At 39.2% G+C, this 24,602-nt stretch overlaps 1 protein-coding gene across 3 annotated transcripts in view; it reads right to left on the bottom strand.

Moving 5' to 3' along the window:
* The window catches only part of cadm2a (cell adhesion molecule 2a), a 243,644-nt gene that overhangs the window by 9,716 nt on the left and 209,326 nt on the right, over positions 1 to 24,602 (bottom strand). For 2 of the 3 annotated variants that reach the window (XM_072446095.1, XM_072446096.1), the window contains 5 exons: positions 21,504 to 21,641; positions 11,986 to 12,147; positions 11,460 to 11,550; positions 11,217 to 11,395; positions 6,294 to 6,401 (listed from right to left, as the gene is read on the bottom strand). In XM_072446095.1, the coding sequence (XP_072302196.1) occupies positions 6,294 to 6,401; positions 11,217 to 11,395; positions 11,460 to 11,550; positions 11,986 to 12,147; positions 21,504 to 21,641 (678 nt within the window). The remainder of the gene's footprint in view (positions 1 to 6,293; positions 6,402 to 11,216; positions 11,396 to 11,459; positions 11,551 to 11,985; positions 12,148 to 21,503; positions 21,642 to 24,602) is intronic. The other variant, XM_072446097.1, reaches the window with a different exon arrangement.

Here is a 24,602-nt window from a genome sequence, read left to right as displayed (position 1 = left end):
TAAAATGATGATCTACTTATGTTATAGTTCAACATTAAATATCTGAAAAAACACATGTCTCCTTTAAAACATTGGGGAGCAATTCCTGGGGATGAAAGGGAGAATTTTATGATGTTGAGTGCTGCAGTCTTATTTAATGAAAGTATACTAAAAAGCATTACAAACATTTATCCCTTTGCGATGCATAGTAAATAATGACTTGCCAGCATCATTTATCGAGGCAATTACATCCAACTCTTCTTTTCTTTTGGCTGAGATTGGAAATATAGACCTTGGCTCCTGAAGCTGTGTTAGTGCCAAAATCAAAGAACCCTCTGAGGTGGGCGTAAAGCAGAGATATGTAGCAAGAAAGCTCTACTCTTTCACACGTACACATACGTCCTGGAAGACGGACAGAGGACGCGTGCTGCGCTCATATGGATCAAACAAATGTCCACTGCAGATTATACAATAACTATGCACTAATCTTCCTTCTCAAACTAAATGAATTGTGGTCGTTGGAATCAAAACAGTGTAAAGTATACGAGCAACACAGCATAATTAATCATAGGAATTAATTTCACTTGAGACTGTCCATCAAAAATGCCAATCAAATGTTTCAATACAGTGGATGACAAATAGTGTTCTGAATCTGCTTAGGGACAAATTAGAATATATCATTAGAGGATAGTGGACACATTTGAACTCATGTCTAACCATTTCACATTTTAATTTTGTTTATTCTAATCTAATCTAATTTCACCAGTGCGACCAGCACTTAACTTGGCGACTCCAAAGGTAGCCATGATGATCTTTCCTCATTGAGATGAAATGAATTGAAATTACTATTAACCCATAATTCATATCACTCGCCCCCAGGATGTAATGATTTTCCTGCCTCTGTCCAACACTACTATTAGAAATTGTTGCCATAACTCTTCCCTAAAGCTAGTTAATGTGACAGCTCATCAATAAACTCGCAGGCAATAAGTGGAGAGCCCTTTGCATTATGTTATAATTCCTCTTGTGCTCCAGTGTTTTATGGAGCGGGAGACGGGGGAGTGGTGCAAAGGAGGTCCAAAGGTACAGCTCAATATTTAACCAATCTTCCCTGGGGGATGAGGCAAACGAAACTTAGCATTTCAGTAACAAACCATTTAACCCCCAGGAAATGTCTTGTGTTCATTGCATGACCCAACCTGTGGCCTCCATCTAGAAATGAGATTGATAACAATTGAATAAAGCCGCGCCTCCGAGGACTCAAATGGTCCTTTGGTTTATTGGGTTTGCACGAAAAAAAAAAAATCGCTTTTGAAGGCAAGTTTAAAGGTGTAAATGGGGTTGGTCCGAGCATGAAGAGACGAGCACATTTCTGAGAATACATGTGCCGATAAGAACAACAAGAAATAACTTAATAGAGGAATGAGGACACTAGCTGCACGATATGTAACTTTTCTGAAATAATATTGCTTTGCCTCGAATGCTCCGCAGAATGGCAGGAAACTGATCTACTGATCCAGTGATTACAGGTGCTTTTATTTCCTTGAAAAACACGCATTCTTACTATGAACGGGATTCCCTTCTCCACAGATCTGACCTGCCTGGCATCACCTGCTTGTTTCCATAGAGATATTATAAGCCATGCTGTGGAACATTCCAGGAAAATCAAAGCACAGTGTACGTTTAATCTGTATCAAAATCAAAGTGGAAATATGTCTGTACCTTTCACAATAAAAGCTGCACACACGTGACTGTAATGTATGCTAGAAAATAAAATACAATGAATATAGGCAACATAACATATCAATGGAATTGTTTTAGACGCTAAATGTCTGTTAAAAGCACATCCAAAGCAAACCTGTTTTAAATAAGACAAATGAACAGCTCAAAGCAAAATTCCACTTCACCATTAGAGACATTAAGTTATTCCAGCACCCTTAATGTGTTGTGATTTGTTCAGATTCACACTTAAATACACTAATGATGCTTCTGGTCTATAAATACTTATAGACCGGAGCTGCCATCCTCAGTGTTCCATGAATTACAAAGATAAAATTAGATACGAACCTGTGGACGTTTTCTACTTTTGTGAAATATGTAAAACTGTATCATGTGTCCTATTTTAGCAGGTGCAAATACAAACATGCACTCATTTGTATTATTATTTTTTCAATTGAGTTACCATGAGATCAAAACTTGAGCAAGTATCGATACTGCAAGTAAATCATACAAATAAAACAGAATCAAACCTTTCCTGAATAGAAACATGTATGATTTATGTTTGTTAGAAACTTAAATCGTCTTATTATATTTGTTAAGTATTAGTTTGAGCAGCAATGTTTTCAAAAGCCAAATGTATTTTACTGCACTCAAAGCATTATTTCATCCCTCCACCTCAGTAATAAAGAGCCCACACTACAGGACTGGACTCAACAACCGCTATAACAGAAGATCGTGATAAGTGTCGGGCGTCGTGGGTTCAAATCCCGGCCTTAATGGTTTACCGGATGTCTCTATTCTCTCTCTCATTTTCACGCTACAACTGTCCCGTGTAATAAAGCCGTCGGGCCAGAAAAATCTTTAAAAGGGTCAGATTTACATTTTGGCTAACAGCTAATCTGCTGACAGGCCTGTCTGAATACAAAAGGCTAGGGCAGTGAGCCAATGTGTGTTTTTGCAGATCCAAAGCCTCGGCATTGACATCCTTTTGGCAAAATTGTCATAAAAAGAGTAAATTGTTGCCGCGTTCTTTCCAAAACTTAACAGAAAAGTTATCATATATAGACTTCTCTCTCTCTCTCTTCCACAAAAGCACAAACTGGATAATAAATAAAATAAATAAATAAATACAATTATTCAAATAGCTTTAGGAAGATACCCTTTTATCCAAACAATTAAACCAAAAACATTGCATTCAACCCTCTTTTTGCCGTTCATCTGTTTTGTCCAACATTACATTAATCACAATTAGCAGCCAGGTAGAGGTTAATTAACATCACTTTCCATTACATGTCTGTCATTCAGGTTCGCCTCTGGGCTCAGGAGAGGCGCGCTCAGCTGCACGTATGACAGCAGATAATGGAGTCGTTACACACCAGGCTCTGATTGGCTGGTGGTTGTCGTGATGGCAGGGATGATTTTAGGACCTCCCACTTGACCCTGATGTAATGCTGCTAGGTCAAGGTTAAAATGCAGTGCGCAGAAGGACAGGATAAACCAATGTTTCATTAAATACCTTCTGTCAGAAAGTAGAATTCAGTTTGCAGCATAAACGATCTACTATCAAATTCTACTTCAAAAAATAACATTTCCAAAATAATAGATGGATTTATGTCGGCATTTATTACAAAGCTTCAATCAGCAGAAATGGTTGCCTGAAATTCAGAATCGGACATGGAATTAGGATTGTGGTCAATAAAATGAATTATTGATCGACGGAAGACATGCTCCGTGCATCAAGAGGGCGTGGCACTTAGAAGATGCAATAACAACTGAGAAGTACTAGTACATTGTCTTCATATGTAAAAAGTGGAGATAAATAGGACACAGAACACAGACTGAGTAAAACAAAGACATAAAGCTTTGATTTAAGACTTTAGTGCAGCCAGAGAAAGCATAAAATGTGATTACTCTGCTCCCTCATGGGTAAGAAATAAAACAAGGCTGTGTACGTCTAAAAATATAAATAAATGTCCATTATATTTTTTATTATTATACTTATATTTTGTATAGAGCGGTGCATATTATAGTTAGTATTCGAATGGAGGAAAAAAAATACTTGCAAAAGGAAAAAAAACGATGTACAAAGCAGTCAAACTGAAAGCATCCAAGGCTTTCCACATTTTTTGGATTCACTTTGCAAGTAATTTTTCTTCTATTCAATGTTGCGTGGCCTCATCCACAAAGCACCTGTATGCTATTTTTGCGGATCCCTAGAAGTGCTCACCATTAGTGTTTTATTCGTAGTCAGAATAGTTGAGCTTGTAGTCATTTCAAGTCATATATTTTGGGGAAACTGATCAAAATCAGCCCAACATACCGGCCCAAAAATAACAACAGAGCTTTTTGGCCATCAGCTGCTCTGGATTCACGATTCATCCCAAAAACTACAGTAATAATTGTGAGTAGCCTACTTTCTTTCTACACAAGATAACTTTACATTCATTCATACTTTGACTGCTGTACCACTTTACTGCAGTTTGAGCAAAACCATGCACTTACTTAATCTTGAAACGAAAAAACGTGTGCTTCCTCCACTTTTGGGAGTTCAAACCCAGCAAAACATCAGCCGGTATGCTAAAACGTACATCCCGACTTTAGCTCTTTCCCTATACACAGTGTGTTTCCCTCGCGCAACCAGACAGCTTTATTAAAGAGGCAAAACGTCACCGGGGCTCCTCTCCAGCTCCGCACTTGTTTGCTTTCATCCCGGGCCTGTGAAAAGGGCTGGTAATAAATCAAATCGACACATGAAAGCAGATAGTGTGGTATCCTGTGACTGCGAGACGCGCTCAAGCAGTCTGATATTTAGATTCCCCCAAGATACACCGGGACGCTCTGCTCCTTTTGTGTCGGCGCGGCAGCACAAACACATATCAGAGAAAGAAGACACGCGAGATGAGGAATATTCAACAACGTGTGCAAGTCTCTTATCTACACAAAGGGGACTGAAGGGGGAGGAGAGGGAAGACGACGAGGGAGAATGTAAAGCAAAAGAGGCAGAGACCAAATAGAGGTGAAGGAGTCAAGGCTCCAAGAAAGGCTTTAAAGATGACAATTTACTGAGGAGCCAAGAGGAGAAGGATCTATGAGTCCTCGGAGGGCGGAGTGGCGTTGCTGAAGTTTCTGTGATCAAGTTGTCGAGTCGGAAGAGCAGCTCATTACGGCCTATATTTAGCAATAACCAAGGAACGTGCTTAAATCTGCTAAAATGTTGACGATCTGTGTTTAATTTATTGATCAGGACATAGTTATTACAGCTTATAGCATCGTTTGAGAGCGGATGTTCGTTTGCTTTTGTTGACGCAAGTGTAGACGTTAGCAACATTAGCATAAAGGAGCATTTATAGCTGCAGAGGCTCAGCGGTAGTGCAGGAGCGGATTCCCGGACGGCGAGAGAACAGCCGAGAAAAACTAAAGGGAAAATAACATATCACTATCAATATTTTGGATGTCAGATTTTTACTTTCACCTAAGGCGGGGTGCAGGACTTGAGATGTGAAAAGGACTCAGACAGAGTTTGCCATTTCTGTTCCAGATTAAAATTTGCTGCAAAAGGCCAATAAAGATGCCTAACGTGCAGCACACAAGGTTCCTCTCCATCCGAACTTCCTCACTATAAAGTACACGAGTTTGTCTGTTGAATAAGACAAATAATGGGCCCACACCAACCACAACCAAATGAGGAATTATCATCTCAACATTACAATTTAACACTTATGCTTGTTTATCAATGCACATTTGAATACATGCTGTAGGTAATGATGCTTTTCACAGATGGATGAGAAACTAGTGCGGCAGTCTTCTTTGCTAAGGTGAGTATAAGGTCATAATAATGGTTCACATACTAAAAAAGAGGTCCATCCACAATTTTTTTTCTAAACATTTGGCACAATTAGGGTTTGCTGAAGTAAACCAGTTACCAATTCCAATCAACTTTGCCGTGAACATCCATCAGCGAAATAACCTTGTTTATCTGAAAGGTATATGCAAAATACCAATGGTTGTTTGTGCCCAGATTTTTGTTCATTAAACTTAATTGAGTGTGTGTGATCCAACTCGGCAGACTCCCTAGAGAAATTTTGTCCTCTAGTCTCTCAACCCATTTCAAAAATATTTAACGAGTCAAATATTGCAAATACAACAATGAAACTCAAAAACAAATCACCACGCGCGCTAATTTGACAGAAAAACAACAACGTTCTAATAAAGTCATTTCCTTGTGACTAAAGAAAACCTCTGATGCATTTGATATTTGTTTTTTTGAAGGCACAGAAGAGTTGCAAATGCTGAAAAGTAGGAAGTAACAAAAGATAACATTTTGATTTGAATTGTGCTATTGCTATGACAACAGAGGCCACCGTTGCCATGCCAAATCCTTCAAATGAGGGCGGAATCCTTATGTCTGCAACCCATGAATACAATTTACCCATAGAATATTTCAGTCAACAGTTTATAACTATGAGAACAAGGTGGTAATGTCGTAACAAAGGGACTTTTGCACTTGGAGGCAGTGAACCGTGGGAGAAAGTGACAGAAATGAGAGGTGGAGCAGGTGCAGTGCATGCAGTGGAGTGTAGGGGGCAGTACTGTACCTCTGTGTCCGGTGACTGAGGGCTCGGAGCTGTCTAACTGAGCTGTGGACTCTGGGGTGAAGGGATGGAGGGGGGCAGTGGTGGGTGGAGGTGTGGATGTGGGTGCGTCTGGTGGAGGGCAAACACATACAAAAATACAACAAAACCAAATTCACATGGGTGCGGTTAGGTAACACATGTGAGGGCAAACGAAAGGGTTGAATATTACATAAGCTTATGCATGAAAGACACACACATCAGGTTTAAACTGATGCTGATGAGACATTATACTTTAGCAGTGACACTTACCTGTTCCAAACACTGCACTTTGAGTTCAAGTTAAGTCATGGTGAATTGGATTGTAAACAAGGCTAGTTTCATAGAAATGTGTTTTCAAATGGTACATTATATGAAGGTATTTTATTTTTAATTGACATTTTACTACGGTATTTTAAATATGTTGATTTTTACCTGACTTTCACTGTTTTGTAAAGTGAAAAACAAACAACATTCCCAGCATCTTAAATATTCACCGCGATGACTTTATAAGCACTTTTCACGAATCTCTGAGCCCAGAGTGAGTTTTGCCATCGTGGGTAAAGCTAACAAACATTAGCCTGCAACATTGTACTTTCTGCTTCTCGGACAATAAAGCGCTTTATATTTAGAAACAGATGCTTTTACAATATATCTGTATTGGGGCAAAGCAGGTTTAAATTTATACATTCAAATAATATGACATTAAACACATCTATCTCCATGGAGACAAGCAGGTGATGCTACTAGACAAAGTTACAGGTTAGATCTGTGGAGAAGCAAGCCTGCTCACAGTAATTGGTGCATGAAGTAATAAAAACACCTGTAATAGAAGTGTAACTTAACTTGTCTAGCAACTCTATCTGAAACAATCCTGAGTAATCTTATTTTTGTTTGATTAAAAACAGTTAAGGTACTTTATTGTCACTGTAAGGAGTCTGGTCTGCATTTGACCCATCCATCAATGTGGATGGGTCATATCCTCAGAACTACAGGATTTATACCTATGTATTACATATATAACTTTATTTAGATTTACCTTGAATTATACAGTACATGTGGGATCCATGAGTGAAATTTTCCATTAATATATTAAAAATGTTGAATGTAAAAGTAAGGAATTAGGAACGACAGCGGAAACAATGGTCTGACAAAGTTAATGAGGTTACAACACGACCTCAACTTTTTCATACTTTGGTCCTTGTACATTTTTAAAGACCAGGTTTTTAATTGTCTGCGCTTCTCTCTCTCTGGGGCGAGTGTCCTGTGTGTCTCTGTGACATTTCAGCCCGAGCGTGAATCACTAAGCAGCGCATTTGAGAAAAGGGAGAGCCAGACCGGGAGAGAACATCTTGTGGTTTTTGAGGTATCATTAAAAGGGTATTTCCCGAGAAGTATGGAAGCAATTGCAAAAGGCTAAAAGGCGTGCTAATCACTAATGAAGCGCAGGAACAGAGATGGTGCCATTTGAGAAGAATGAGTAATGAATCTGGTTAAGACTTTCTGACCTGCCGATGCCCAAATGACTTTTTGTGGAGCTGCAGAATTTGTCAGTCTAATGGCATCACTGTCATTAAGCATGTGGGTTTCTCTTGTTGTTGCGTCAGGTGGCATTTGAAGGCATAGTTACTGTAGCTGCAGGACGACTCCAAGACACAAGGGACATTCATTAAGCGTTAGACAGTTTAAAAGTGCACCGAGGAACTTTTCTGGAGGAGGGTTCGGTTTGGGTTTGGTTTAGTTTATTTGTTTATATGCCATTTGCTGTTTGAAACTACTTTGGAAAAATATGGGCAAAAAGAAAATAAAGAGAGCACAGCAAATTAGAAAAATGGACGTATGTTACAAAACACTAAAAGTACCAAGAAACATTAAAAAACCCATAAATAAGTCATCCGTTTCTGGGTTAATCTCCATGGATATTAGAGCTGCAAAATGTATCACACTTGAATCGAAATTGCAATTTGAATAGTCACAGTTGGCAAATCGCAAGAACTGTACTTCTAAAATAATTTACTCTTCTCTCTTATTATGAAACATGATGTGCTTCTTGTTGTAGTTTAGCAGTTCATATTTCAATCTTCTCTCAAATGTGTTACGGCTGTGCCCGCTCTGTCCTCCTGCCCAGGTTCTCCAGCTCCTTGTGCAGATAAAAGAGTGTTTGTGTGCGCTCGGTCCATCTCTCCGTCGTCTCGTCCAGGTTATGTTATGGCCGTTTACTGTTTATCATTATTATTAACCAAATCCCACCACTAAAACATCAAATCTTGCGACGCTTGTCAATACTGTTTAATTAGATATATTCCCAAATTAGTTCAGCCCTAATGGATATGTTATTTTTTGCCTGGCGTGTTAAACAGCATGGCATTAAATTCATCATGTAGACAAGCAGGTGGGACTACCAGGCTACGTTACAGGTCAGATCTGTGTAGAGACGACCCCACTCACCTGCAATAAAACTGTGTAATTTAATAAAAGCAAGACAAATAAGTTTAATGCCAAACTGGAACGATCCAGGCAAAGAAACCAACAACATCTCCATGGAGACCCTCCCACAGAAAAGCATCTTTGAGGAAAGTAAGTAAGAGTTTTGTCTTTATACACCATCACTTCACGTAGATATACGTAGTAACGGAGAAGTAATGGAGAAAAGTTGCCGTACGTTGCATTATATTGCGGCAAATGTAACCATAAATAACCTTCTCTATACTTCTATAATTCAGTAAGAAACTTTGTACCATGGTCAGAGAGGAGCAGATTTGAGTCTTTTCATGAACTGCCAGAAACCACAGTTCACCATGGTAAAATACAGGATCATTACTTATTAAGGGAGTCAGCGGAGGTTTCCATTTTGTGGCCTTGACTTGTCCTGGCCCTCGGTACTTCATGAACTATACATATTAACCTTGTTTTTTCCCTTCAGCATCTCCACATCTGTGCAGCCAAGGACAGACAGCAGTGCAGCAGGAACACGTCTGCTCCAGGCAAAATACACAAGGAGCACGCTTTATTTTCAGAGATTAATGCTGCTTTTAAATACAACAAACTCACATGTAATATTAATAAGTGATCATTTATTGATCTTGTGCAAGTTCCCAAGACAACCAGCAACTGAACAAAAATATAATAAACTGCTGTGGAAACTGCTTTTTACAGGTTTCAATCCCTCAAGAGGAACATTATAGTAGCTAAATATATAGTAAGGGTTAGGGTTAGGGCCTTACCCTAACCCTAACCCTAACCTTAAAAAAACAAAAACAGTAACACCAGAGAATTAAAATCTTCTCTGGACACTATGTGCAGTTATGGAATGTTTATAATGCTAAATAGTTAGATTTTTTTGCGTAACATTATTTAAAAAAAATGCTACATTTCTCTTTAAATACAGTCGTTGAAATATTGAGGAAATAAATGTACTTTTGGAGCATTAAATAACCATGGAAAATGGCTTAATGTTGGGTTTTCAGCATCTTTTCTGCAGTGGATGGGAATGACTTATCCTTCCTGCTGATATTCCAGACAACGCAGCACTAAATTCCGGTTTGTTCCCTGTGTGTGGATCTGGGACGATGGTTTATTTAAGGAAAGCCATTGGAGACACTTGTGCCACCTGGGGCCCCTATCCCCCAGTGAGAGAGAGAGAGAGACGAGCATTAATCTCTCAACGCACAACCCTGTATGCAAATGTTTCATTGCCCTACAAAAAGAATCAAATGGCTTTTCTTTGGATAATAATCACAACTGTTTTTAGAAAATATAAATGTTCTACACTAATGGACTGGTCTTGTTTTTATGTTTGTTTTTGTCTCTTGTATTTGTTCAAGGACAGAGAGGTGCACTTCGAGGCAACTGCTGTTGTGATTTGGGGCGTTATAAAAAGAAATTGAGTTGAAATGACTCAAAAATATAATTATTAATATATGAGAAATTTAGTTTTAAGGATGTACAATATTTAGTGCACTGTCCTTAAAACATAATTGTAGTATTTTTATTGTATTTAGCATAGCTTACATTTTATTTGCAGACATAATGAAACTAAAAAAACAATATAAATGTGCCATTTTCCCATATTCAATTTTTTTTTCCTCATTGAAAACACATTGGTATGAAGTAGCTTTCATGCAACAGGCCTTGCATGAATAATGAATGAATGAATGAATGAACGAAAGAATGAATGAAGAATGAATAAAGATTGGTATCTTGCCATTTATATTTAACTGTTGTTATTGGAAATGGTAAGAAAAACAACCTGCTCTTGTGTGAGGGTCCCATCAGCGTACATGTCTAATGTTTGCCTTAGAGTTGTTGCTCTTGTGTGAGGGTCCCATCAGCGTACATGTCTAATGTTTGCCTTAGAGTTGTTGCTCTTGTGTGAGGGTCCCATCAGCGTACATGTCTAATGTTTGCCTTAGAGTTGTTGCTCTTGTGTGAGGGTCCCATCAGCGTACATGTCTAATGTTTGCCTTAGAGTTGTTGCTCTTGTGTGAGGGTCCCATCAGCGTACATGTCTAATGTTTGCCTTAGAGTTGTTGCTCTTGTGTGAGGGTCCCATCAGCGTACATGTCTAATGTTTGCCTTAGAGTTGTTGCTCTTGTGTGAGGGTCCCATCAGCGTACATGTCTAATGTTTGCCTTAGAGTTGTTGCTCTTGTGTGAGGGTCCCATCAGCGTACATGTCTAATGTTTGCCTTAGAGTTGTTGCTCTTGTGTGAGGGTCCCATCAGCGTACATGTCTAATGTCTGTCTTAGAGTTGTTGCTCTTGTGTGAGGGTCCCATCAGCGTACATGTCTAATGTCTGTCTTAGAGTTGTTGCTCTTGTGTGAGGGTCCCATCAGCGTACATGTCTAATGTCTGTCTTAGAGTTGTTGCTCTTGTGTGATGGTCCCGTCCTTTCTCGTTTGAACTCACCGTACACGTAGAGCTTGTATTCGGCGCTGCTCGTGCCCAGGTGGTTACTGGCCTCACAGCGGTAGGTCCCGTTATCCGTCTTGTTCAGAGAGGTGAAGGAGAGGTCGCGCCCTTCCACAATCATCCGGTCCAAGTCAGGCAGCTCGCCGCCGTCCTTGGTCCACATCACGGGGTCAGGCCTATGACGTCATACATGTTACATACATGTGAAAGGAGGGGGTGGTGATTAGTGATGAGACTTACGAAGGGTTGCCTTTGGATACACACTCCAGTTTGAGGAACTGACCCTCCAAAGGCACAGAATGGAGAGGGTTAATCTCCACACGAGGGGCGTCTGGGGAGAGGGAAGTCAACATTCACATGACATTTTCTGTACCATCGACTTATACGTTCAACTTCATAAGCGCATTATTTGATTATGTGTATTTCTTTTTTTTAAATGTAATTTATACATTTGACTTGTTAACTACACAAATATGTTTGATCTGGTTTTATTTATTAACATGTAGACAGGTAAAAGACATTAATGGGTTTCAGAATGATGAGAAATCCGGATTGTTTCCTAAGCAATTAACAATTTAAAGCAAAATATCTTTTGAAAGGGAAAAAGTCCTCAAAATCTTGCATAAACAGGAAGCTAAAAGCCAATATCAATTCATAATTGACCATTTTATTTTAAACAATAAACAAGCCAATTAAAGAATAACTAAAGCCTGTAATAGCCTCTCTGCGCCTCTGTGATGTGTCTGCCACACACGTGTGCACTCACAGTGGACCTCCAGCACCTCGGTGGCCTGCTGTGGCTTCTGGGACAGGGCCACATGGTCCACGCGGCAGGTGTAGGCCACTCCATCATCGTTCCTGTCCACCTGCAGCTGGAGAAAGCTCTGCACCGTGAACGTCTTCCCCATAGGATTCACCACCTTGGCACCTTCAGAGAGAGAATAATCTCATGTATTTCAGAACATTTTTGTACAGCTCTAAACAACAATACAAGGTTAAACACGTTTATGCAAAATAAGATTCAAATTGATTGAGATTTCAATTCAATTATAATTAATTTTACAGGCCAAGAACAAACTACAAAAAAAACTAAATACAAACATACTATTTACAATCGAAGAGTCAAAAAACAATAGAATTTGCTATAATACTGTGGAAAAATTGTGACTCACACCACACTTTGCAAACCTCTGATGGACACTTTTACAGTTTCCTGTGCAGAACCACTGCTGCAGAAATCACATGAACAACACTGTTATTTACTTTACCATCTGCTCGTCTCATGGAACCGCCTCATAGAAATAAAGCACAAAGGCTTACAAATGGTATATTCTTGTTCTGTCTCACCTCCAGCAAATTCATACTCGCTGCCCAAAATCAATCAATTCAATCAGCCTCAATACAGCGTATGATTATTCACAGCGCATTGCATTTGTACAGTGTTCCCATGGAGCCACTGCTGCCACACCTGCTCTGTGATGTGAACAGCTGAACACCCTCATTACCATCACTCTGTTGGCAAAGATCTTCCAGCTCAGTGTTACCAAAAGTACAGGTGTCCGCAAGTCGTCTACAAATTGCCCACTTATTGCATCGTTTTTAGGTGCTGTATATGTTGGCTTCCACTGACCAAATGCCCTCAATCTGCAGCTGCTCCATTCCAGAAACGAAGGCCTGTGCAATATGACGATAAAACTAAATCCGAGGATATCTGTGATTATGCTATTTTGGTGACATCAGTATATTGTAATTCAGTGCTTCTCTGTGCTCAAACATAGGCAACTTGTCCATTCATATTGGTCAATAACAGATGGATTTGAAGTGCATATGGCAGGTTCTCATGATTTTGTAATTATCAGTATGATTGATGTCCAGGTGGAAAATATTTATAATACTTTTACAATCAGTTAAACTGCAGTTTGTCAAGAAAAACAGAAAAGTTGAAAATTACAGGAAGTAAAGCTTGCAATAGAGAATGGACAATTTACAAGCAAATTACAAAATTTTCTGACGGATTACATTTTTTTTGTCAGATATTATTTATCAACTTATAACTATTGTATAGGTTATATTTAAATTTTGGCCTTTGTTTACAGCATGGTTGCTAGGTGACAGTTATGGAATTACCTCCAAATATGCTGCTAGAGTCCAACCAGTCCATTTATAAACATCACCAAAATTGTCAAACTGGGGAAAAATAGGCATTTTTGGTCAAATCTTAAATATAGTAATGTTCACTTAAAGGGACGTGTAGTCTCATCTGTCATATGCTCTTGAACCCTTTACAGTGAAGTTTGATCCATTACTCATCATATTCACACTGAAATAAAACCTGAGTTATGCCATTTCTATAGTTCTTGGTTTTTTCTCCACTCTTTCAGACACATTCTATTAATAGTTATAGATCCAGATAGAACAACTTTACCCTCTGTATTTCTCTGTCTACCCAGCTTATCCTTAACTTCTCATGTGTGTCTTTTCTTGCTCTCTCTTGTGCCAATCACCTTCTCAGCTCAGTCACTTCCCCATCCGCTGCTCTGAGCCCGCCTCCCGGTGAGACATGACTGACAGCTCAGTGCCAGCAACATCCAAGCACATAAAGATACGTTTTGAACAATAATAGGGAGGAAAATTGTTACCTTTCAAACGCTGCTACATGATTTACGTGATACAAATAGGGTGGTCAACTGTGGCCTTTTTAGAGAACCTTTTAAGAAATGGACCGGGGCAGCTTGACATAGCTGGGCTATGACAATGTGCTTTGATTTGCTTCGAGGGCAAAAATGACGCACATGTATCCAGGCATAAAAAGTCACATTGTGTGGAAGAAAATTGGTGTGTTAAGGCAGAAAAATGCAGATGTAATTGTTTGATTAGGGTCAGCTTTGATTTAAAGGAGACGCTAAATCAACTTCAATGAGCCTGTTTTGCCCTAAGACTAGGTTGAAGTACATTGAAAAAGATGTATTCTTACTTTGATAAAGGTGTATGTATAAATCTGAATAGAGGTAAAGGTAAGTGAGAAAACAACACATTTGAAGTGTATTTCTCTATTTGAATTACTGTTGAAGGTGAACTGATGAATCTCATTAATGTTTATAATAATTATCATACAGCCAGTGTGTACATTCCCGGTTTTAGAATTTGTGAAACAAATCCACATTTCCATATTATGTTAAAGTTTACCATAATCATCATTGCCTATATTAATAAATGTTTTTCAATGCCACTTCAAGTCTCAATAAGATGTGTTTTAGTTTTGATTGCACTGTTATTTTGTTGAGGACCTAAAACTTAAGTACTTCAATCAGTGCGACGGACTCTCAGCTGCGACATGGACCACCCCATCGTCTGTGGTGTTCTACTCAGCTCTGCTGCGTGGCCCACTGTCGGCCCACCATCGGCCCACCATCGGCCCACCATCGGCCCACCATCGGCCCACGAGCTGCACAGTAAAAGGCTAATGTCACTACTTCTCATTCTGGGAAAATTAAGCTGAAAAGGCAAAAAAGTACAAACTTGTACTTTTGGGAGAGTGCTACAGAAGATGTACTCTGAACTTTCTGTTCGAGAGGGAAGAAGGGCGACAGGTCTATTATTGTTAAAAGCTGTTTATGTAAAAATGTCCAAAGAGAACATTCAAGTATTTGTCTCACTCTAAAATGATCTTCATTTTATAACAATATGGTATAATAATACGGTATGAATTACTGCATTATTTCATCATGATTTATACATTAGTCTATCATGACCTTTTGATGATATCAAAAGTATCATGAAATAATGATTGAATTTTTAGCCTGCAGGTTTTATTAGACGGGACAGTGTAACGTGAAATGGGGATAAGAGCAATGTCAAAGCTGCGAATCAATATCTCTACACTTTTAAACAAACACATTTCTTTCTTTCTGGTTAAATATACCCCCACATGTGAATTTAAATAGTATTAGCAAATTAGCATATTTTACATATATTACATAACTTGAATAAAAGTTATGTAATATATGTAAGGCCCGAAGTCACTGGGATAGGCTCCAGTCACCCGCGACCCCGAAAGGGAACAAGCGGTAGAAAATGGATGGATGGATGGATGAATAAAATTAATGAAAAACATGCATTTGTATTTATTATTGGGCAATATTGTCAATATTGAGTATCCTGATAACAATATTCACACTATATTATGGCCATCCAACAGACATGTGTTTAAATCAGGTCTTTAAATGTATTAGTCGAGGTTTAATTATCAGGAAAAATGTAAAGTTATTTGAAAGTTTACAACATATTCCCCTTTTTATAGCATTTTTTTTTTTCAAACTATAAACGATACACTCAATATTCAAATTTTGCATATTTTCAATACAACATTCACCACAACATTATCTAAAGTTCGATATATTATCCAACTCTACTACATAGTATGGCAATATAATGTTTTTTTAACATAAAAATATTGATAGTATACAGTGAGTGAAGAGGCTGGACTGTTGGCCATATTTAGTGTTATTAATGACCAACATTGGGCTGTGCTGCGTGCAGTGTGTGTCTTTAACCAGCGTGTTGGCAGAGTGTGAGGGAGCTGCAGCTGCTCTGTGGGCGGACTACAAACCATAAGCCAAATGCCCAGGCCTCTGACGACGGAAAAACAGAAAAGACAACCGCACTAAAGTAGAATCTGACCCTTTCAAGTCCTTCACACTGGACACGGAGCGAGCCGACGAGTCAGGGAGACGGAGGAAGAGCTACATCATACGTACAGTGGAGGGTTTCAAGTCTTGTCTTGATTTGACCAGTTGTATTGTTTTGTACGAAGATCATGTTTTCTTTTTGTTTGTGCGACACTGTTTCTGTTTACAAAATGTACCACGTAAATAAAGTGGATTTATACTATTATTATACCAAAACATTACTTACGTAGAAATAAAAGGATAAAAATGTATAATCTGCTTTCTTTAACAGACAGTTCAAATGCAGGTATCTTTATTCAGACTTCAAGAGCATTAAAACATACACTTGCTTTTGCTACTAACACGAATTTACGTCTACACAAGGTTCATTTGGTTTTCTGATCGTCATTTGTATCAGGTTCTTTTTCAGACCAGAGTGTGTTTGTGAGCTGAGCAATGAACTGAGATGAAGGGGCCTTTTTACGCTCTCACACCTGGGATACTGTCCTTAAGACGTCGGGCTGCAGATGGCGCTGTTGTCCTTGCCTGTCTTTGTGGGAAGACTGCGCCAAAAACCTTGAGAAAAAAATCCTAAAAAAAAAACAACCCGATTTGTGGGAAATATATAGAAATTTAGAAAGTACCGTGGAAGTTTGTTGAAGAAATGCAAAATCTGAATATTGTTTATTGTAAAAAAATCTACAAAAAAGAGCTGATTAAAAATTTAAATAAAAAAGTCTGTTAACTGTCCGCAAACTTTCAAATAAGGCTATACGGTGATATTTCTGCACTTTTGTGATTAATTTGACGGACATTGCACATTTATCTGATAATTAAACCTGAAACTAATACGCTTAAAGACATGTTTTAACACACTTCTGTTGGTCTGACACAAAATCGTCTGAAAATCGTTATCGAAATATTCATTTTCGTCATTATCACCCTGAGCAATGCCCGTTTTTCCTCATATCTGCTGACTGAGAAAGTTAACAAAAACAAAGGCAAGTTGCAGACACAACACGCTCAGTATTGCGAGGGCCATCATTTCTTGTCTATAGTGTGCTCTGGGGCAGTAATCCCCAGTAGGTGCAGTGTTAGTGAGGTGTGGACATGATCTATTAGCCCAGCTGCGTCCAGGGAGTAGGACCTGTTGGCGGCCTTGGTCAGACCTGTCTCCTCAGCTCTGGACCGTCCTAACTGATGACTGACTCCGGGGAGAAGCTGTGAGGCCTTCCATCAGAAAGACGAGAGCTCTGACATGGAAATCCCACAGTGTTCAAAGTGACTTGTATTCACCGAGACTGAGAGTGTGGGCAGGTCTGGGTATTTGGCATCTGAATCTGTACAGCTGCGCCGTTGATGAGCGGCCGAGAAATGGAAATTTGGCAAAGGTTGTTAATAATTTCTCGCTCTGGGCATGCTGAAGTCTGCAAGGCTGCAAAATCTCAGACGATATTGCGGCGTCAGAAATGTGCCTGGAAATGAATGAATATATATATGTTGTACATGCATGAAATGTAAATGTATACATACAATAAAAGCTATATCTGCAGTTTTTACTATCAGGATCAACATCAGGAAGCATCAGTATAGCACAAGTTCTTGGGAACAGAGCACGCAATTGAAATAATCGGAAGAATAAAGAAAATAAATACTGTAAACCAATATTTTCACATAATTTAAAAACAAATACAAAGTAGATGAACATCAAAGGGATTTAATTTCTTTGTGTAGTTGTACAGGACAGACGACTCGGAGCTTCATAATCTTTTATTCATGCCACTGTGACCTACAGGAGCCGTGTTGAAATTACATCTTTAATAGTCATTGATCCAGTGCACTCCAGGGAGCCGCATACTTTAGTCCCAACGCAGACTCGCTAAACAGTGAGCAAGGTTAGCCCAACTTCAGTAAGAGAACTCGAATGAATTTTTCCAACAAGAAGTGTCTTTCTTCTTCACAATGTCAGGGGCCGTCTCATTAACTTCAACATGATCCACTTTGAGAGGCACTCTTCCCCGACTGACCGACTGCACATCTTAGAATAATGAAGTCCACCTTATTCTGTGCAAGTCAAGGACAATTGGCCATAAATGAACAAACAGCCAGGAATTATTGACAACGTTTGTTTTGGGATTGAAATCTAAAGTGAATCCAGTTTCACCCTGGTTGATTTTGTCTAATGCATACTAATTATTCCAATATGGTCCCTGGAAAATAGTTGTGACTCAACTTCAACTGCGCAGCCAGAAAACTCCCACCTTCACACTTAGATCAACGCAAACACAACCAGTGAGATCAATTGAAAACTATGCAAATGACAAAAAGTTAGAAGATTAATAATGTGCAAAGGAAATTATTTAAAGCAAAATCTCCAATCAACTTTATTTGTTTTTGTTTTTTTTTCAGATCAGAGTTTGTTTGTTTTTCATACTCGACAGTTTCGGCACTTGCAGTCTTTTTCAGAGTTCTCATGTAATATTGCCGTGGGAATGTATTTATTAAACCAATAGTATGTTACATAATACAACACACAATGCTTTCTGAATTCTGTAAATTATATGGTACATTAAGGTAGTTCTTGTAGCCATAAGACTACATAAACTGGATAAGGAAGGCTGGTCATGTGCTGTGTTTTGCATACTGACAGCAGTACCATTATACAATAGCGGCTGTATATTGCCTCTATAATCTTCAAACTTAGCAGCGTGCACAGTATATCGCTGCAATCCAATTGCCTTATCCATGACAACAACACCTTTGACAAAAGAATAGGGATGTGATCGCGAGTGAGCCTAAATCAAATCTGTGTGTTTTTTCCCATAAGCCCCTTTCGGATATAGCTTTACCTTAACATGATGAAGCAATAACCTCTGCAGTTTAGGTCAGACACTATGATAATGCCTGCTCGATAGTTACATCTCTGCCCATATATTCGGGAAATAAATATTCATTTAATCTGTGACTTGCCTTGGTCTCTCCACCAGTCCCTCCGGTTCAGCGCTGTGTAAACAAGAGCTACATGTGGAGATATTGGCAGAAATCTCAGTGGAATATGTGTAACGGAGACAGACATATAGCAGTACAGGGAAGGACTGAGGGGAGCTAGACCACCAAATAAGAATATTAGATTCAGTTCCACATGCAAGCGTGTGTCTCTCACTCATATGCATGCAAACCTCTAGCTACAGATCGCACACACACGATTGGCATAGCTCTGAGCTAACAGCACGGCCCCTGTGGCCCTTCTCAATAAGATAAGGCCATTCCTTTCCCAAGATCCCTCACCAATATGTCACAATCGTCATTTATTTCGCGCCAGACCGCTCTCAGTCTCACTCTAAACAGGGCAGTAACTCTATCAGGAAGATAGACACAGCTAATGCGCATCTCATTTTTTGTTCTCTTTTGTGTACTGATAAAGATTTGACCATGTAAATAAACTAAAAGATAAGTATTTATAGGTTTCAGTCATGTGACTTATTTGTTGTCGTTGCCATTTTCAGGATTGCATCATAGGTATGCACAACATTGTAAACTTCCCAATTTCTTGACTGAGATGAGATGATAATGAGAGACTTTACCACCTGGGAAAATAATGCATTTAATGTAGCTTCCAGTGTGTGGAATCATATCACCAATCTTCCGTCTGAATGAGCATGACTGAAAATAGTCTTTGAACGTCCGTGTGAAAACGGTGTGAACCTCACATTGATTTGGGCTTATCTTACTGCTCATCTGAACCAGGGACGCCCACCTGACTGATAGCAGGCTGAGGTGAGAGGGCTTAAGACCAGCTACAAAAGGTGTAATGAAAAGAGAGCAACGGAGCTTTGCAGACAATTTACTCCAGATCCAAACATATTGACTTTGTGATAAAAGATATGACAAGAATCTCCGACATTCATATCAAGTGTCACTACAGACAATGAACACTTCCACATACAACTCCAAGACTCAGATCAGAGCTGGAAAAATAACACAAACACAAAAATATTTCTGTAGTGAAGATCACAATCAAAACTTTGATTGTGGATGTAAGAGAAAATACAGCTTGTTAAACTTCAAATTACAAAAAAGTTGGCAGATAAGATAATAACGCCTTTAAAACATTATTTGTGAATGTGTTATTGTAGACTGGTGCCAGGAACTACGAGTCAGTGTAAAAATGTGAAAATAATTTATAAATTACTATGATCAAAATGACACCTGAACCGACAAAACCAATGATAATTGGCCTAAAATAATATTACTATTTTAATAATTGACCTTTGCACGCGGTTATGAAATAATATCTTTAGTATTTAATAACCAGTCAAAATCAAAGGTCTTGAGAAGCTCGTGTGCGATGTTAATGGAGGCACCATGGGACCTGATCTTAATGAGAAAGACTACATCCCCCTGAGACTACGACATTTCCAGCTACCAAAGACTGGTAACAGGGAGTACCTCCAGTCTGCCACTGGGAGCTGTAATAATGACCCACTGAGACTACGGAAACCTGTGTGTTAGGCATATCACCTGCTAATTAGTATGCAATAACCTGCTTTCTATTCTCAGGATGCAGCATTAAGCACAAATATATACATTAATTGCATTGTTATGGAAATGTTCTCCTTGTGGGTTATATGTGAAGTTATTACATGCGCTGCTTAAGATGTATCTAATGCTGTGCCGGTAAAAGGCTCAGGGGTACAAACAACATTATCAACACATTGTACTTTGGCTCCTCCAATTTAAAGTGCCAAAAATTCAACAAAAGTCCACAAACTCCACAGACGCTGAAAACACCTGAGCAGCAAACATGAAATATTATGCAAATAAAATAAGCAAAGCATTTGCCTTGGCAGAGACGATTTCAGTGTTTATTAATCCTTTGCTGTGTTTGGTGCATGAAGGAACCTTTAGCACATTTAATTGGGCATTTAGGATCTGCAACACCTGGCTCTCCTCATTACGCTGAGATTACAATAGTGTCTTTTCTGTTTTGGCAACCGTAAAAACACACATTCAATTTCTTTGTTTACACTTGCAGGGATTTAAATTAGAAGAGGCTAATCTGCATTCCGTGTTCTGCCTTTATTGTCTTTTGTCAAAAAATACTAAAACAAAAGTCTTGCTACAATTTTGATTGATCTCCTTTAGAATGTATTCTCTTGTACTTACAGTCCACCTCAGGGTAAATATAGTAACATTTTCAGATTTCATTGTGTAAATATCATTAGCATTTCTGCTGTTTTCAGACAATTACAAGTGTGAACTTAATCAAGTAGAAACAAGTGGAAACTGAGAGATTGAGAAGTTTAGTCCGACAGCCCTCGATATCAGGGAGGTTATTGTACTGGACTGAGGCTGTTAGAAAAGACTGTCCAAACATCCAGCAGCTTTTTGAAATGGTCATTTCTAAAAGTAAACTGATGCTCTATAAATATATTTGATCAGAATCTGAAATGTAAAACAATGTATTACTGCACTGAACAGAAAGAACAAACCTACCAATAAAAAGGACAAAAAATAGTCAATTAAACAACCACAAAGCAGATTTCAAAAGCTACACATAAAAACAAATAAATGTAAAAGATGGGCTGTGGACTATTTGCCTTGAGACAGTGCATACCTTTGACTTCCTTCTCGTTCCTGAACCAGCGCAAGTCGGCGGCGGGCTTGCTGCCCTGGCTGCTGCAGGTCAAGGTGATCTGGTCTCCTTCCAAAGCCGGCTTTGTCAGACCATCGATCTCTGGGTTTGCAGGTACACCTGAGAAATCAACAGTTATTTCATTCACTAAAAAATAAATAGAATACTTTTTTTTTTTTATTAAAATACAATGATCAAGCCTAATGCAGTTCAGCTGTATTCTGTTCTGCAGGAAATGAAAGAGCACAATGACATTCAGAAGAACAGACACTACAAACCCCTCACACTACAGTTCAGTCAGTGACTAAAAGTGTAGCCTTCAGCCAAAAAGAATCTGTATGCTTTTTGAAATGGGCTTCAGAGCTGCTTGTCCTCAAATATAGAGGGACATCTTTCCAGAGCCTGGTGTAGGCGTGGAAGAATGACCTTTGTCTAAACATGTTTCTAAAGGACGCACCGGGAGCGGCTCCTCAGGCACAATCTAGTGTTCAGTTATGTTTACTGTGGGCACAGTTATTTTATAAAAGCTGATGGACATGCTCTTTTTATCATTGTTAAATATCTGGACATCTGGACAGCACTGTGCGGTGGTGGACCCGGCCAGGAAGAATACAATGGAAGTAAAGTAAAGTATAGCCACTGGCTCCACCGCGTCATTGGTCATAAACAAATACATATCTATAGGAGAGAGACGTTCTTTTCATGCAAAGCTGCGGCCTGCCCCTCATGAAATATGCCATGTGAATGAATCTGGCTCTCGTCAATTTCCTGCATGTCATTCCCCTGTTTCATCCCCATTTCACTCTGCACTGTCCTGTTGAATAAAACCTGCAAGCCAAAGAAAAAAACTATTCTGTTCCCCATGGTCGCGATCATCGTGTACAAGCCATTAGGCAAACACCAGTGTTCAGAGCCAAGGCCACCAGGTTATACAGAAAATGTTAATTACTAGCGTTTCCAATAATGAGTGTTTTAAGCGTGTAGACGGTGCCCTTCTCATGTCAATGAGCAATACAGCTGCCTCAGGCTGACGGACTGGAGCTCTGTCAGTCAATGCTATTGACTTTCTCTGGCCTTGTCCCTCTCAGCACATCCGGTAAGGTTTATTACTGCCCTTAAAGATCTCTTTGTTCACTGGGGATCTAAAGGACACCAGAATGAACAATACAGGCATTTAAGTATAAACTACAACTGTACAACATTTCATTTAATGATCCATATTTGTATGTGTGTGTTTGAGAAAGCTCCAGCAGTTAAGATTACAAAAGCATACATTTTAATGAAAGAAGCTGGAGTAGTCCTTCATCTACAGCGATGGCATTACATTTAACTACTATAGTAACATTTTAAGAAATCCCATCTTTGTATCAAATAAATGTGTTTATTAAAACCTTTTTATGTCACCCAGCTCACCGCATTAACTATTACTTTTATTTCCCCACACCATTCTCTCCATCCCTTTGTAACTGTGGGGCTTTATGTCTTGTAATTCTCCCATTGCTTGTTAACACACCGAGCCTTCTAATGGTCCTAGAGAGCACTAGCACATCTATTAGCATTAGCGCAAACTAATGCAAACTAATTGGAAACATAATAAGCTCTGTGGCAGGAAATGAGACAATGTTTGTGCATGGAGATGATCTGAACACAAAACATGCTGACAGCCTTACAATGTACTGCGCTTTTATGTGAGTGATGATATAATGTAATGCAATCCGCAGGAAGCGAGCAAGTGTGGGAGAGAAGAAAAGCCAAATATTGATCCAAATGTCCTGTGAGCACCAGACAATTATAGCTACTGTGTTTTGATCTAAAGATGGATGTAATTATGTTTTGACACTGGGTCTACAACATTACATTCAAACTATAAATATCAGAACTTGAATGAAGATATGCGTAATTATACTGACAACTACCACCAGGGGTCATAATGTAGATAATTGAAGTAGAAATTAATTATTATTGTTTCTCTCCTTGTATGTCTGAAAAGGGAATGGGCAGAAGTATAATTGATACAATCTGCACTACTGTACACATATTAGGCCTCACGAACTACATAAGCAACACTTTCAAAAAACAAGTGCAGTATATTTTCAGCCGTTGGTTTATTTCTCGCTTTAATCATTAGTTGCGTTGTCTGAAAACGAATGCAATTGTTGAGTTAAAGGTCCCATAACATGCAAAATCGACTTTTCAGAGCTTTCAACCTTCTTACATTGCTATTTGTGCTTCATATATGTACCCAGAGTGTTTTTTTGATTGATTCCCGCAGTTTTTAGCTATATTACAGACTATATTATCTCCTTTCTGCAAATCTCCAAACTGACGGGCGGTGGGGCAAGACCGCGTCGACCCCAGGCACGCGTCATCATCCCCCTCCCGCCTCCCGTCTGCCGCCCCCTTCCCCCCGGCTCTGCGCCGCTGCAGGCTGCCGTGTCTCACCATACAAGCCCCAGAGTTTTTCTGCTTCGATTTACGACGAAACACGGCTCAAAGAGGCCCAAAACTATCGCACTCTTTACTATTATCACAATGGTGAAGGTTGATGTGGCAGTTGATGCAGCAACCGGGACAATAAACGGAGAGAAGTTCTATCAGATACCGAAAAACCAGGAAATAAGAGCGGCGATGGACATAAGACTTATATATATATATAGATATATATATCACCATATCACCAGATTTATTTAGTCTCAAAGTAGACTCTTTCTCACTCACTCGCGTGGAGCGGCGCACCGCGGAGCTAACAGCGCACAGCTGTGGGGCACACACGGAGACTACGTCACGGGTTGGGCGGGGGAGATCGCTCTTCGCAAGGGTGGGGGCGAATATCAAACCAAGCCGTTTGCATTTCCGGGTTGGTGAGGGGGTCCAAGGTCTGGGTGATATTTCTTAACTATTATGTTAAGGGTGTTGCACAACCCTTATTATTATCAATTATACACTTAGGATAGACTACGAAACGTGAAAAAAAGCATGTTATGGCACCTTTAATGTATAACAGTACATTGGCGTGTTCTTGGAAAATGGCAGCGTGTATTGTCCATGTTGATCTAAAAAATCCCTTGCCTTCCTCATCAC

Source organism: Eucyclogobius newberryi, unplaced genomic scaffold (genome assembly GCF_026437365.1).
Source record: "Eucyclogobius newberryi isolate DKJ021-1_F unplaced genomic scaffold, fEucNew1.0.hap1 SCAF_15, whole genome shotgun sequence".
NCBI classification, from domain to species: domain Eukaryota; kingdom Metazoa; phylum Chordata; class Actinopteri; order Gobiiformes; family Gobiidae; genus Eucyclogobius; species Eucyclogobius newberryi.
The sequence above is the reverse complement of the archived record's forward strand: the minus strand, read 5'-3'. Positions and strand labels throughout refer to the sequence as shown.